A 15,449-nucleotide genomic window follows, 5' to 3' on the forward strand; every position below is an offset into this window, starting at 1 on the left:
GAGAAGCACAGTAAAAGGAGGAGGAGCACAGTACAAGGAGGAGAAGCACAGTAAAAGGAGGAGAAGCACAGTACAAGGAGGAGAAGCACAGTAAAAGGAGGAGCACAGTACATGGAGGAGAAGCACAGTACATGGAGGAGAAGTGCAGTACAGGGAGGAGAAGTGCAGTACAGGGAGGAGAAGCACAGTAAAAGGAGGAGAAGCACAGTACAAGGAGGAGAAGCACAGTAAAAGGAGGAGGAGCACAGTACAAGGAGGAGAAGCACAGTAAAAGGAGGAGAAGCACAGTACATGGAGGAGAAGCACAGTACAGGGAGGAGGAGCACAGTACAAGGAGGAGAAGCACAGTACAAGGAGGAGAAGCACAGTAAAAGGAGGAGCACAGTACATGGAGGAGGAGCACAGTACAAGGAGGAGGAGCACAGTAAAAGGAGGAGAAGCACAGTAAAAGGAGGAGCACAGTACAAGGAGGAGAAGCACAGTACAAGGAGGAGAAGCACAGTAAAAGGAGGAGGAGCACAGTAAAAGGAGGAGAAGCACAGTAAAAGGAGGAGCACAGTACAAGGAGGAGAAGCACAGTACAAGGAGGAGGAGCACAGTAAAAGGAGGAGAAGCACAGTATCTTCGACCCACCACCAGCAGCTGAGAGGAAGACGCTCACTACAGTTCATCATCTGCTCTCCTTCTTGCCATTTGTTTCCGGCCGAAAAAACACAAACAAAAGCAGATGTTCCAAACCAACATTTAAACCTGCACCAAGCGGAACAAGAGGCTGCGATGGCACCTCACATCCACCTCGCTCTCGGGTCACGACCGCAGCCTCCGAAAAAAACACTCGACAAATAGACGCTCAGAGATGCACTGCCGCTCGCGCTCAGAAATGTATTCATCCTCACTGTTTGTTTGTCCACGCATGATTGTTCCCCCACAATATCCCTCCTCTGTTTACTCTAATAGGACCGGAGAAAATACTGGCACCATATTTGCTCGATTGATTGGAATGCAAATTGCCGTGCGCCTCCAATTGGTGTGGATCGGCCCGTTTTTAATTGCTCCTGTTTTAATTGGTCGCAGTTAATGCTAGACGGGAGACAAACTGAATTACGCGTGCATAATATCACCGGACGATTACGCCGATAGCATGAGCGGCGAGTTAGCGCGCGGACTGAGCGGATATTTGGTTAACCCTTTCGCCTTTGTGATCCAGCTGCAATAATTACTGCCCGACGCAAACACGGTTGTTGTGTTAATGGGCTCGTTAGAAAAACAGGTTATGACGGTTTAATCACCCAAAGACTAATAAGAGAAAGCATCATTTGGCCGCGCTGCAGAACCGCAGAACGGCATTAGCGTCGTGGAGTCTCTCTCGAACATGTGGAGGATGTGAAATGATTACGGACATGTTTTAATGGCCACGTGTTTGTTTGCACTGGAAACGTTATGGAGAGTGTGGACGGTAATTGTTGGCCTTTTTATTCTATGGTAATATGTGTCGTAATGTAGCTTGATCAACCATATCGAGGAATAAAACGACTGCGGAGTTTGCATGTTTTTGTGTGAATCCTCCTGCTTTTTGATGGCGTTAATCAGCACTTGTCTTGTTGCTTTCACTCGTTTCATTGCGCATTTAGTTTGCAGAAAGCGCGCTGACATGGGAAAGAATCAATCTAAAAGTGACGTGTCCATCTCGGAGACACATGTCACGCTGGCAATGTCAAATAAATATAGGAAAGTGTCTGGAATGCTATGTATGTGGTCTCTCTTTGTGATGTCTTTGTCTGTAATTTCTTTGTGATTTTAACGCATTTTTTCCCGTCGTGTGAAGCCCTTTGAATTGCCTTGTGTATGAAATGCGCTCTACAAACAAACTCGCCTTCTCTATGTCACAGAAATCTTATAAAAGCGTACATTTAATTAATTTATTCCACCGCACGCCGCATAACACGGCCGGTCGATAGCACCCGGTTTGCGGCGGTAAACATTTCGCTCACAGCACAAAGCGCGGCTAATTCCCCGAGTCTCTCTCCTGACGCAGCTCGACTCGGAGTCCAGACACTGAGTCACTCCCGTCAGTCATCGTTAGCGTCGACGAGCCATTAACTCTCTCTCACTCTGTCTCTCTCCATTTCAATTGTGCTCTCCCTCCTCTCTAACCCGCTCTCTTCACCTCCCTCTCTCGGTCAACCGGTGCCAGACGAGTGTAGACATCGCTCCCACTCGCTCTCTCTTTGCCTTCTTCCCTTCTCTCCTCCCTCTCTCTCTCTCCCCCCTTCTCTCTCCAGAGTGAGTGGGGCCCCTCTCCACTCCCGTACATAAACATATTGGCACAATCAGACATGCACCAGGAGCCGGGGCAGCGGTGACAATTAGCCTGCGAGTCTGCAGCGGTGTGGACCTCGGCGTGCAGAGAGGCGGGTGACCTTGTGCCGCCTCATTAGGACGTGATTGACATGGAAACGGTTGTCAGGGGCAACAGAGGGAGGAGGAGGGATGGACCGACATGTGTGTGTGTGTGTGTGTGTGGGGGGGGGGAGGCCAGAGGCATAAGATGGGTGGGAACAACTGGAAATGGTATTGTTGGGGTTCATGTTGCATATTAACAATTGAAGCATAATGAACGGTTTGTATTAATGTTTTCATAATGCTTTGTTTAGAGGATGATAAATATTTAGCACAGCTTTAGGGGCTGATTAAACTCTCGTTGTTTCCACGTGAAGGTTTATCTGTTGAGTTTTGCCTGTAGTGTCTCGATTCAAGGTGCCGAATCCTTTCATTCAAAAGTATTCTTACATATTTTAGTGATTCATGTATTTACCAGGAGCGACGTACAGCTTGTCAGGATGTTCTTAGGTTAAAGTTTATATGCTTCATCATTTCTTTCTCTCTCTACAAACATCTGTCCACAACATTTGAAATAACATTCAATCCCTGAGCTCTTTTACCTGTGTCGAATAGTGATTTTATAAGAATGAAATAACAACGGTTATGTTGTACTTGAATAGCAACAATCACCGGGATGTAATTACCCTGATGTCACGTAGTTAAGTCTCAGTAGTTCAATGTTCACCAAACCAGTCGACAGACAAGACACTCGCAAACTGAATTTAAAATTCAGTAGTTTTTGTTTTGAACAAACCTCTGACACGAGGGACAATAGAACAAAACCTGTGCTTCCACTGAGGCCTGAGGCTGAGAAAGACACAGAGCAGGTCCAGGAGAGAGAAGAAGCCTGGAAGTGGAAGCTCTTATATGAGCAGCAGCAGGAGGAGTTTGCTAAAGCTACTGAGGAGTGGAGAGGAGGGAGCAGCTCCTGGAAAACTCCTCAAAGAGAGGGAAAAGCCTCACAGTGAGAATGATATCAAAAAGAGCTCCAACGTTTCAGGTCAGGAGCAAAAAGGCACTCAATGACCAGGAGACTCAGACTGAGTCTCCTGGTATAAACCCTGGAGATTATTAGGGTGTCACTGTCACCGTGGGAACTCCTCCACTGGAGGAGGTTTTGAGTGGTCCTTTTGAGACTGCAGAAGAGACAACAGGAGCAATAATGACGCTCAGGCCATTTGGAAGATGTCATCGGAGCAAAAAGGCAGGATGAAGGGCATGCAAGCCAAAGAGGAAGGTGTGCCACCACCACCAGCAGTTGAGGTAAACGAGGTCCAGGCCCCACGGAAAAAGTCATGGGAGGAAAAACTTGCTGACTTCATGCAACACATTGTTCCCTCATCAAAAACATAACTCGAGCTGCATTCAGCTTCAAACTTGTTTGATGAATCCTATTTAGAAAGTTCTCCCCTCCGAGCATCCAAAACACTCCATCCTGATTTTCCATCTGTGATGTCATAAGTTGAGCTCTCAGATGCTGTTTTAAAGTCCACAAATCATCACCATCACAGACTCGTTTTTAGCATTTCTGCTAATCTAATCATGATCATTACAACTGTGTGACAATAATAGCAATCTTTTGTTTATTTCACCTATGTAATCCCTTCTGCAGTCTGCAAAAGTCATTTCCTAAAAGTACCCACGAGCATGTTTAACACAAACATATCCGTCCTTTTTAAGACACAGACCTTTTAAAAAATGCCATTGAAACTCCACTTTTACACAATTAGCTTGAGGACTGAGCGCACCTTGCACAGACTCTACCTAGTCTTAGTCTGTGACCTCTTTAGTGCGCAGAGGGCTTTGCAGAAGGCTTTGCAGAGGGCTTTCTCTGGAGCAGCAGGAGCTCGTACCTGTGATGTCATGCTGTTTGAAGGAGTCGCTGTAGATCTGGTGTTGATTGGGACAGTGCTTCTTCAGCCATTTGCACACGTCCAGCACGGTCCACAGAGCCACGGGTTTGGACAGCTTCACGTGTCCCGGCTGAGGAAGACAAGACAACATGCATTTAAGACGATAAAAGCATAAGCAATTATGAGAAAAATATTAATCCGAGTCAAGGGGTTTGTTTTGAAGGGTTTTCTAATAACAATTTTGAAACATGATTGTGATTATTAGTCTTCTAGAGTACAACGATGGAGCAAAGCAACCTGTGGAGGGCTTTAGGAACCTTCACAAAACACTAAAGGATAAACACTTTTGACAGCACAAATACAATTGCTTGAATCATTTTAATAATGACCCAAGTAACTGAAATTAAACCAGTCCTATCTGGTTTCAGGAGGGAATTGAGCTGATGCCCAAATCCAACCATGAAGATGATTAGCCGTCTCCATTGCCAACCTTCACCTTCAGCTAGTCATTTAAATGCACTCTCTCTTCACTCTATTGTCCTGTCATTTCGCTCGCCGTCTATGCTTGGACTTTAGACTTAGACAAAATGTAATAATCCACATAAATAAAGGATTTGGACAGACAAATCACAAAATAATAACAAAGAATATTCAAAAAGCAAGTGGTAATAAAACTCGACTGATGTAACAAAGAGAAACATACAAAATCAGTGATTGAAACAGTCATGGGTCAATAAATAAACAGTATAATAATCAATAAAGTACAAATATACAGGTATGTGCCGCAGCAGAGCCATCAGCCACCTCTCCATCTCCTCATCTTCACCACCAGGATGCACCATAAATCCATCAAGTTTTGCTCCTTTTTCCTGTTTAAATGTTTGAGATGTTTTTCTAGACTCTGTTCCCAGTGTTGGTGTCGTATGATATTTTCTGGCTGCACCATGATGTTTTCCACATGGATCGATGCTCTGTTAATCTTTTAACAGGAGAAACGTAACTCAAGAAGTCAATAAAGAGCCATGTAAACACTTAAAGAGGCGTCCCGGGAAAATCGGTTTTATTTTTGCATCGGATCAAGTGTTTCCTCTGGAGCTTTGAGCTGGTTTACTGGTCTTATTATAAGAACACTGGTGTGGATATTGGATCAACATCAACAATGCGGGTCGGGACCGAGGAACAGCTTCGTTATCATAAAAAGATTCTACGAGGATATGAAGTATTGGACAGGATGAAAAACACACATACTACATTTCATTCCTTAATATTTAATTTCCGTCTAATCAAGTTAAGCTATACTCAACTTGACTGTCTAATTAAGATGATGAAATATGAAAGAAATTGTGAAATAAATAACTTAATTAAATAATCTGTAATATTTCTCAGCATATTAAGAATGAATTCTGACTTTGTAACAGATAAACAGAAATAAACCAATTGATTTAAGCCAAGTTATTCCTTTTGGGTAAAAAAGGAGATGGATAACGCCCTCAGAAGATACAATATAAGTCCAAAATGCAGTACAATTAAATGTATTTTGGGATAATTGTATATATTAAATTGAGAGTATACAGTCAATGCAACATATGAACTCATTATGGTGAATATGTTCTTTGCTTGCGCCCCCTACAGGTCATAATAATAATAACAAAGCACTTGTTTGTCTGGATACGTTGCTGCTTTAATCCCGGATGTGCTCGTGAAACACTAGGACTCCTGCACGTAAACACTGCAGGCAGAGCACTGTTTTCTGCAGGAGAAAGCATCTTGAAAACTTTGGCAGGGCTTTTGATTTTGATTAAGGGCGCTGCTAAAATTACCACCGGAGACACACAGAGGAGAGGTGATTAAAATTTCAGATCCTCTCCACTTCAGCGCACACTCGGGCTGAGGCCTGGCACGGCATAGTAACACCGAGAAGACTCTTGTTCTGTTCACCGCTCAGTATGAACTAGCACTGGAACCATCCCTGGCTTCCACAATGATCAAAAACAACAAGATTTGAAACCAAATATTGTAACTTTTTGAATGGGAAAAAGTCTTACCTCCCTCCATCTCTCCCCCACATTCAGCCTCCATCCCTCCATCGCTCCCCCACATTCATCCCTCCATCTCTCCCCCACATTCAGCCTCCATCCCTCCATCGCTCCCCCACATTCATCCCTCCATCTCTCCCCCACATTCATCCCTCCATCTCTCCCCCACATTCAGCCTCCATCCCTCCATCGCTCCCCCACATTCATCCCTCCATCTCTCCCCCACATTCATCCCTCCATCTCTCCCCCACATTCAGCCTCCATCCCTCCATCTCCCCCCACATTCATCCCTCCATCTCTCCCCCACATTCATCCCTCCATCTCTCCCCCACATTCAGCCTCCATCCCTCCATCTCTCCCCACATTCAGCCTCCATCCCTCCATCTCTCCCCCACATTCATCCCTCCATCTCTCCCCCACATTCAGCCTCCATCCCTCCATCTCTCCCCCACATTCAGCCTCCATCCCTCCATCTCTCCCCACATTCAGCCTCCATCCCTCCATCTCCCCCCACATTCATCCCTCCATCTCTCCCCACATTCAGCCTCCATCCCTCCATCTCTCCCCACATTCAGCCTCCATCCCTCCATCTCCCCCCACATTCATCCCTCCATCTCTCCCCACATTCAGCCTCCATCCCTCCATCTCTCCCCACATTCAGCCTCCATCCCTCCATCTCTCCCCACATTCAGCCTCGATCCCTCCATCTCCCCCCACATTCATCCCTCCATCTCTCCCCCACATTCAGCCTCCATCCCTCCATCTCTCCCCACATTCAGCCTCCATCCCTCCATCTCCCCCCACATTCATCCCTCCATCTCTCCCCACATTCAGCCTCCATCCCTCCATCTCCCCCCACATTCATCCCTCCATCTCTCCCCCACATTCAGCCTCCATCCCTCCATCTCCCCCCACATTCATCCCTCCATCTCTCCCCCACATTCAGCCTCCTTCCCTCCATCTCCCCCCACATTCATCCCTCCATCTCCCCCCCACATTCATCCCTCCATCTCTCCCTCACATTCAGCCTCCCTCCCTCCATCTCTCCCCCACATTCATCCCTCCATCTCTCCCCCACATTCAGCCTCCATCCCTCCATCTCTCCCCCACATTCATCCCTCCATCTCTCCCTCACATTCAGCCTCCCTCCCTCCATCTCTCCCCCACATTCATCCCTCCATCTCTCCCCCACATTCAGCCTCCCTCCCTCCATCTCTCCCCCACATTCATCCCTCCATCTCTCCCCCCACACTCATCCCTCCATCTCTCCCCCACATTCATCCCTCCATCTCCCCCCACATTCATCCCTCCATCTCCCCCCCACATTCATCCCTCCATCTTCCCCCCACATTCATCCCTCCATCTCCCCCCACATTCATCCCTCCATCTCCCCCCACATTCATCCCTCCATCTCCCCCCACATTCATCCCTCCATCTCCCCCCACATTCATCCCTCCATCTCTCCCCCCACATTCATCCCTCCATCTCCCCCCCACATTCATCCCTCCATCTCCCCCCCACATTCATCCCTCCATCTCCCCCCACATTCATCCCTCCATCTCCCCCCACATTCATCCCTCCATCTCCCCCCACATTCATCCCTCCATCTCCCCCCACATTCATCCCTCCATCTCCCCCCCACATTCATCCCTCCATCTCCCCCCACATTCATCCCTCCATCTCCCCCCCACATTCGGCCTGTCAGACTCAGACTCAGACTCAGTTTCTCACTTCCAGTTCGCACACATTGTCGCTCCTTCACAGAGTCTTATTACATTGCAGCTTCTCTTCTTCCCTTGTCCTTTTCCTAACAATCCCAGACGAGTGCAGATCCTCGCCGGGGTTTGGCACTCGGCATGTTCCCCCCGCAGGTTGGAGGAGGGAAAAGTGACAGAGAGCCGAGCGGGAGGAGATGGGAACGGACCCAAAGAGGCGAGGAAGGATGGGCCAAGGTAATAAAGTCCAGCTCCATGGGGAGAGGAGGAGACATATCGCGGCATGAAGGAGGCGCATTAACCATTAAACCCATGCTCCTCCGCGCTGATTAACCTGCAGACGAAGCCCGAGGGGGAGGGGGGGATGAATAAAGAAGGGATGAAGAGAAGAGAACTGAGCAGAGGACAATGTGCTATTTTAAACGTGTAAAAATAGAATAGATTGCAAGATTTTTTTTTTCCTTCCCCTAATTGGCATCCAGTATTTTAAATAGTTATTTTACTGACAATGATTCATATTGAGAAAGTGAGTTATTGAACTAAACATAAAGCCATTTCACCAATCGCTGTTTTCCTGAAATGTTGCACAGCAGTAGTTTTTGTGTGTTTGTGTATAAAAAAGTAGAAGAATGTCTTTCCAAATTTTGCATTCTCAGTTTTTGTTTTGTTTTTTATCTCTCCAGGGCTCTTCATATTGCTGAAAAGACTAGTCGACTACAAAAATAACCATAGTTGGTGTTTATAACTGTTATCTGGCTTATTAAAAACTCTAAAAGCATTTTTTGAAGTCATAAAAGTGTCAACAAATTCAGATTTTTATCAATCCCTAAATATTCTCTATCTAGAATTTTTGATCATGTTTCTTGCTTGTTTTTAATGTTTGACTCAAATGTACAATAATTGTTTGACTTGTTGACTAAATGGAAAACAAATACTGTCAATTGCACTGAAAAGTACCTGGAAAAACACAGATTCTACATGCAGCGAGTGTTGTTGCCTCTCCATAGATCTGACCTGTAACTTGGCAACCTGCTTCTCTCTATAGAGTCATTTTTATCAAACTTGGCTCATTCAATCAATCAATCAATCGAGCTGTAGTTCATACTCATAGATGAATAATTGTAGTAAAAGCGCGTCCCTGGAGACAAAGTGGTCACATCTCCACCAAAACACTTCAAAAGTCAATCATATGTGAAAACGCTGCAAGAAAACGTCCACCAAAGACGAGTCCGGCTCCAGGTCCAGCAGCAGCAGTGAGTGGGCCGCTTGTGGGACACATGATGTCTGTGGATGAGTCAACAATAACTTGGACATAAATCTGTGCATCGCTCTATCCCTGTGTTAAGAAGGCTTCATCCCAGTACGGGAAGAATGTCGTACAAAAGGATGAGAGTGTTACGTCCACTTGACATTTACGAACAACTTATTCGAGTGTTTTAAAATACTGGCTCCAATCAGGCAAAGTACGAACCCCAAAACACTCAGCAAAGTCATGAATGGTCCGTAAAAGTGAGTTAAATCGGCCTTGTCTGGCTCGCATTGGTTTTTCCACACAATATCCCAAACTTAACTGGTGCCTCCATTACGTTACAGGTCAGATCTACGAGGAGGCACTCACAGGAGGGCTACAACTAACTGTTCTTTTAGAAGTCAGCGATAATAGTTTTGATTAGTGAACACATCAAGGTTGAAATATGGTGAATGAAGGCTGTTCAATCAGAAATCCTTAATGTTTCTGTCTTTGTTTTAAAACGACTTTCTTTTATGTTGTGTGACTAAAGCAGTGAAGCAGGAGCGTCGGTTTAACAGATGAAGCGGTTGAATAATATAAAATAGGGCATTCTGTGTTTCGACATTGGGACCGGTGTTTCCTGTGGTACATTTGTGAGTCAATTGCCATCTGTGTTGCACATTCTGCACTGATTTGGCCCGTATCTGTTTCTCCTCCGGGCCGAGACAACAGGTGAGCCTGCTGCCTCCTCTGCCCTGCCAAAGCACTGAGCGGAGAGCAAAACACCGAGCGGACCGAGCGGAGAGCGGAGCACCGAGCGGAGCGTCGAGCGGAGCACCGAGCGGAGAGCGAAGCAGCAGAAAGGGATTAAATACTCTGCTTTACTGGACTGATTTAGTAAATGTGTAAAGTTTTAGACCTGCTTGAAGTCCTGCTTTGGCACCAATTTAGTATTTTGTATTTGCTCAGGTGGGCTCAGAGTGGGACTGATTTTCAGCCCTCAGGCAAAATAAAAGTTTGAAATGATGATGTGTTGAAGTATGAAGTGTATACGTATAAGAGCTAAACATTAGACAAACATGTGGTAACTACCAGGTCCCAGTGCAAGACAAGTGTCAACCGCATGTCCAATCATGGGGGTTTGGGGGTCCTCTCCCAGGGGGATTTTGGAATAGATTAGATGTTATTTGATCTGATGCATTTTAGAGGATGTTTGTTGCCATTAGTTATGAATACAACTACAGACAAAGGTGAGAATGAAATGAACCTCCAAACACGGGTCACGAGGACAGACGTGTGCAGTGAGTTACACCGGAAGTATTTTGTGTTTCACTCTGTCCTGCACCTCACACAGATGCAGAGTCTACAGCTTTGTTTAGCATAACACTCATCACTTATTACACTTTTTAAAGTCTCAGATGCGACGCGCTCCAAAGGCAGAGAATGACAACACAAGGGACGATATCTAAAAGAGCTTTTGTGTGCGCGAGCGTCCTTGACTTCAACTGAGAAATGAAAGCATCGCCAACCCAGTTTTCCTCATGCTGCCGTGACAACAGACGAGGAGGACAAAATCAGGATCTTTATAAGCGAGCATTAAAGGCAAGTGACAAAAAACACTTTGTTATCACCACTGCAGCGTCCTCAGTGAATAGAGAAGGCTCCGTTTTGACTGTTTTGTTTTATCTTCAAAGAACTCTATTCAAACTGTACCGTCATGAAAAGACCCTCTGCCTTTGCACAATCTGCCTTTTCTTTTTTTAAAGTGCCTCCTACAGGTCGGACGACTCATTGAACTAAAATGCACTGAAGTTTTATATATTTAAAAATGTTCCTCAAAATGATGAAAATGTTATCCCAGAAAAGCTCATTTCTTTAGGTTTATACTTTCACTTCCTGTTTGTAAATTATGACATCGCACAAGGAAATTACCCTTTCACAAGACTCATCTAATGTCAAAAAAAATTAAAATTGACAGATGAAATATATGAGAACGACTTCATTTTGCTGAATTAATGCTTAGAATGTCAAAAAAGTAGTTTATTTTGTGTCAATTCTGCATAAACTTCCTAGTGTGATGTCACTTCCTGTCATTTTCTACAGATTTTTCCACTTTTCTCCACAAATACTTACTCGATTGGTGTAAAACTTTTATTTTTTTGGTAACAACTGGTAAAAATACACCAAATAAAGTCGAAACTAGAAGATCATAAAGCCCTGTCATACGCCCCCTTTAAGTCTAAAATCATCTGTAGATATTCACAACTTCACTCGAAACCTGAAAAAGTACTTCCTAATAATCAACAGTGCAAGCTAGATTTTACTGCTCTAGTGTCAATAATGAAATGTAAGGTGTTGTAATTGTAAAAAAAATTGCACTTTTTATTGTTCTTGTTGTTGTTGTTGACTCTGACTAAACCAAACCCGGAAGTAAAAACACAAAGAATAAAGCGATGTTTGGATGTGACGAGCCGAGCGTGGACAGAACACGATGAAAGAACAAAGAACCACAAAGTTAAGATTTATTTTTGAATATATTGGTGATTGGTCACATTTTTTAAAATTGTTTTTTTCCTCCTGTTACACAATTATATTTTTTATCCATCCATCCATTTTCTACCGCTTGTTCCCTTTCCGGGTCGCGGGTGACTGGAGCCTATCTCAGTGACTTCGGGCCTTAGGCGGGGTACATCGTGGACAGTGGCCAACATGTCGCACGATCTCCTTCTTGGGAGGCAAGAGCGCTAACCGCCTTTGCCACCGTGCATTTTATTATGTCAACTTAAATGATCTTGAAACCAGTGAAACGTCATGTATTTTTAACCTTATCTTCTTTTTCTTTCCAAATGTGTCATATCTAATTTGCAAGGTTTAATAGATTTTGTTTGCTGCACTAAATTAGAAGTTTCTTGAAAGTTCATGCAGTTACTTTGATTCCAAGACAAGGCTATAATTTATTTAGGCGACATTACAGTTTCAATGCATTAAAAAGCTCTATGGTTCTCTAAGTTCTCTTGTCAGATCGGACCACAGTGAAATTAACTCGATATTATTTTAGACCTGGCTCCACTTGAATCCACATTGATTTTTTAAGTGAACTCGTTTGGCTCGGCTGATGAAATACCTTTTGTTGCTTCACTTATCCGCACGATGAGTCCGCACGGTACGATGAGTCCGCACGGTATCGTGAGTCCGCACGGTGAGTCTGCACGGTGAGTCCGCACGATGAAAAGATGAAAGCCGCTCAGAACGCTCACAACATTTTACAAACTTTACTTCTTCTGTTGCGGCGGGAGAAGTAAAACTATTGAGCGGTTTATTCTCAATTTCCCACTTGGATTTAATTTGCCGGCTCAAGTCAAACTCTTATGTTTAGAGCTGGTGCGGTCCCATTTTAGGCTTGGTTTAGTCCAGTTTTAAACTTGGTTTAGTCCAGTTTTAGACCTGGTTTAGTCCCATTTTAGGCTTGGTTTAGTCCAGTTTTAGACTTGGTTTAGTCCCATTTTAGACCTGGTTTAGTCCAGTTTTAGACTTGGTTTAGTGCCATTTTAGACCTGGTTTAGTCCAGTTTTAGACTTGGTTTAGTCCCATTTTAGACCTGGTTTAGTCCAGTTTTAGACTTGGTTTAGTCCAGTTTTAGACTTGGTTTAGTTCCATTTTAGACATGGTTTAGTCCAGTTTTAGACTTGGTTTAGTCCAGTTTTAGACTTGGTTTAGTCCAGTTTTAGACCTGGTTTAGTCCAGTTTTAGACTTGGTTTAGTCCAGTTTTAGACTTGGTTTAGTTCCATTTTAGACATGGTTTAGTCCAGTTTTAGACTTGGTTTAGTCCAGTTTTAGACTTGGTTTGGTCCAGTTTTAGACTTGGTTTAGTCCAGTTTTAGACCTGGTTTAGTCCAGTTTTAGACCTGGTTTAGTTCAGTTTTAGACGTGGTTTAGTCCAGTTTTAGACATGGTTTAGTCCAGTTTTAGACTTGGTTTAGTCCAGTTTTAGACTTGGTTTAGTCCAGTTTTAGACTTTGTTCAGTCCAGTTTTAGACTTGGTGTAGTCCCTTTTTAGACCTTGTTTAGTCCAGTTTTAGACTTGGTTTAGCTCAGTTTTAAACCTGGTTCAGTCCAGTTTTAGACTTGGTTTAGTCCCTTTTTAGACCTGGTTTAGTCTAGTTTTAGACTTGGTTTAGTCCCTTTTTAGACCTGGTTTAGTCCAGTTTTAGACTTGGTTTAGTCCAGTTTTAGACCTGGTTTAGTCCAGTTTCAGACCTGGTTTAGTCCAGTTTTAGACTTGGTTTAGTCCAGTTTTAGACTTGGTTTAGTCCAGTTTTAGACCTGGTTTAGACCTGGTTTAGTCCAGTTTTAGACCTGGTTTAGTCCAGTTTTAGACTTGGTTTTGTCCAGTTTTAGACTTGGTTTAGTTCAGTTTTAGACCTGGTTTTGTCCAGTTTTAGACTTGGTTTAGTTCAGTTTTAGACTTGGTTTAGTCCAGTTTTAGACCTGGTTTAGTCCAGTTTAGACTTGGTTTTGTCCAGTTTTAGATGTGGTTTAGTCCAGTTTTAGACGTGGTTTAGTCCAGTTTTAGACTTGGTTTAGTCCAGTTTTAGACTTGGTTTAGTCCAGTTTTTGACTTGGTTTAGTCCAGTTTTAGACCTGGTTTAGACCTGGTTTAGTCCAGTTTTAGACCTGGTTTAGTCCCTTTTTAGACCTGGTTTAGTCCAGTTTTAGACTTGGTTTAGTCCAGTTTTAGACCTGGTTTAGTCCAGTTTCAGACCTGGTTTAGTCCAGTTTTAGACTTGGTTTAGTCCAGTTTTAGACTTGGTTTAGTCCAGTTTTAGACCTGGTTTAGACCTGGTTTAGTCCAGTTTTAGACTTGGTTTAGTCCAGTTTTAGACCTGGTTTAGACCTGGTTTAGTCCAGTTTTAGACCTGGTTTAGTCCAGTTTTAGACTTGGTTTTGTCCAGTTTTAGACTTGGTTTAGTTCAGTTTTAGACTTGGTTTTGTCCAGTTTTAGACTTGGTTTAGTTCAGTTTTAGACCTGGTTTTGTCCAGTTTTAGACTTGGTTTAGTTCAGTTTTAGACTTGGTTTAGTCCAGTTTTAGACCTGGTTTAGTCCAGTTTAGACTTGGTTTTGTCCAGTTTTAGATGTGGTTTAGTCCAGTTTTAGACGTGGTTTAGTCCAGTTTTAGACTTGGTTTAGTCCAGTTTTAGACTTGGTTTAGTCCAGTTTTTGACTTGGTTTAGTCCAGTTTTAGACCTGGTTTAGACCTGGTTTAGTCCAGTTTTAGACCTGGTTTAGTCCAGTTTTAGACTTGGTTTTGTCCAGTTTTAGACTTGGTTTAGTTCAGTTTTAGACTTGGTTTAGTCCAGTTTTAGACTTGGTTTAGTCCAGTTTTAGACTTGGTTTAGTCCAGTTTTTGACTTGGTTTAGTCCAGTTTTAGACCTGGTTTAGACCTGGTTTAGTCCAGTTTTAGACCTGGTTTAGTCCAGTTTTAGACTTGGTTTTGTCCAGTTTTAGACTTGGTTTAGTTCAGTTTTAGACTTGGTTTAGTCCAGTTTTAGACTTGGTTTTGTCCAGTTTTAGACATGAAGCCTGCGTAAATTAGCCTGGAAGACCTAACTCCTTCCTACATCAAGGCCTCCATGGAAGAATCCCTCTCCCCAGCGCCATCATCGCACTCAAGCGGCGCCCGCCTGTCCGTCTGAGAGAGTCAGATCCCTCACTTCACCATGGACTCTCCCAGGTTTCTGCGCTTATCCCAAAGAGGTTATGCAGTTTTTCCTGGCCAAAGAAGTAGGGTGAAAGGTCAGGGGGCGTCTGTACCATGGCCCTCGCACCTGCTCCTCATCCCCAATCAACGCTCCCAGTTACTCCTCCCCGCTCCCAATCAGCACCAGGCGGTGGCATTTAAGCCCTCAGGCAGATGGCTCGGCCGCTCAAACCGTACTGCGACCCACCACCTCCCCAGCTCCTCCTCTACATTCCCCTCATCCTCTACCTTCTCTTCACATCTACCACCACCAGTCTCCAGGCTCCGGGGGGAGACATCTAATACAAATAGATCATGGAGTGCCCATGATTGCAACGTCTTCCGCCGGGGTCTGAGCGCCAAATAACTCGCAAATAAAGCTTGCTAAACAGTCCATTCTCGTGGTCTCTTTGTCTCTCCAGGGTGAATTGGTTTAGTCCAGTTTTAGACTTGGTTTAGTCCAGTTTTAGACTTGGTTTAGTTCAGTTTTAG

The 15,449-nt window shown here is 44.2% G+C and overlaps 1 protein-coding gene across 1 annotated transcript in view; it reads right to left on the reverse strand.

The window, feature by feature from the left end:
• Nucleotides 1-15,449, reverse strand: part of samd12 (sterile alpha motif domain containing 12) — an 89,465-nt gene that overhangs the window by 39,902 nt on the left and 34,114 nt on the right. Inside the window, exon 3 of the mRNA XM_072447236.1 lies at nt 4,236-4,365. Coding sequence (XP_072303337.1) covers nt 4,236-4,365 — 130 coding nt within the window. The remainder of the gene's footprint in view (nt 1-4,235; nt 4,366-15,449) is intronic.

This window comes from Eucyclogobius newberryi, unplaced genomic scaffold (genome assembly GCF_026437365.1).
Source record: "Eucyclogobius newberryi isolate DKJ021-1_F unplaced genomic scaffold, fEucNew1.0.hap1 SCAF_16, whole genome shotgun sequence".
Classification (NCBI taxonomy): domain Eukaryota; kingdom Metazoa; phylum Chordata; class Actinopteri; order Gobiiformes; family Gobiidae; genus Eucyclogobius; species Eucyclogobius newberryi.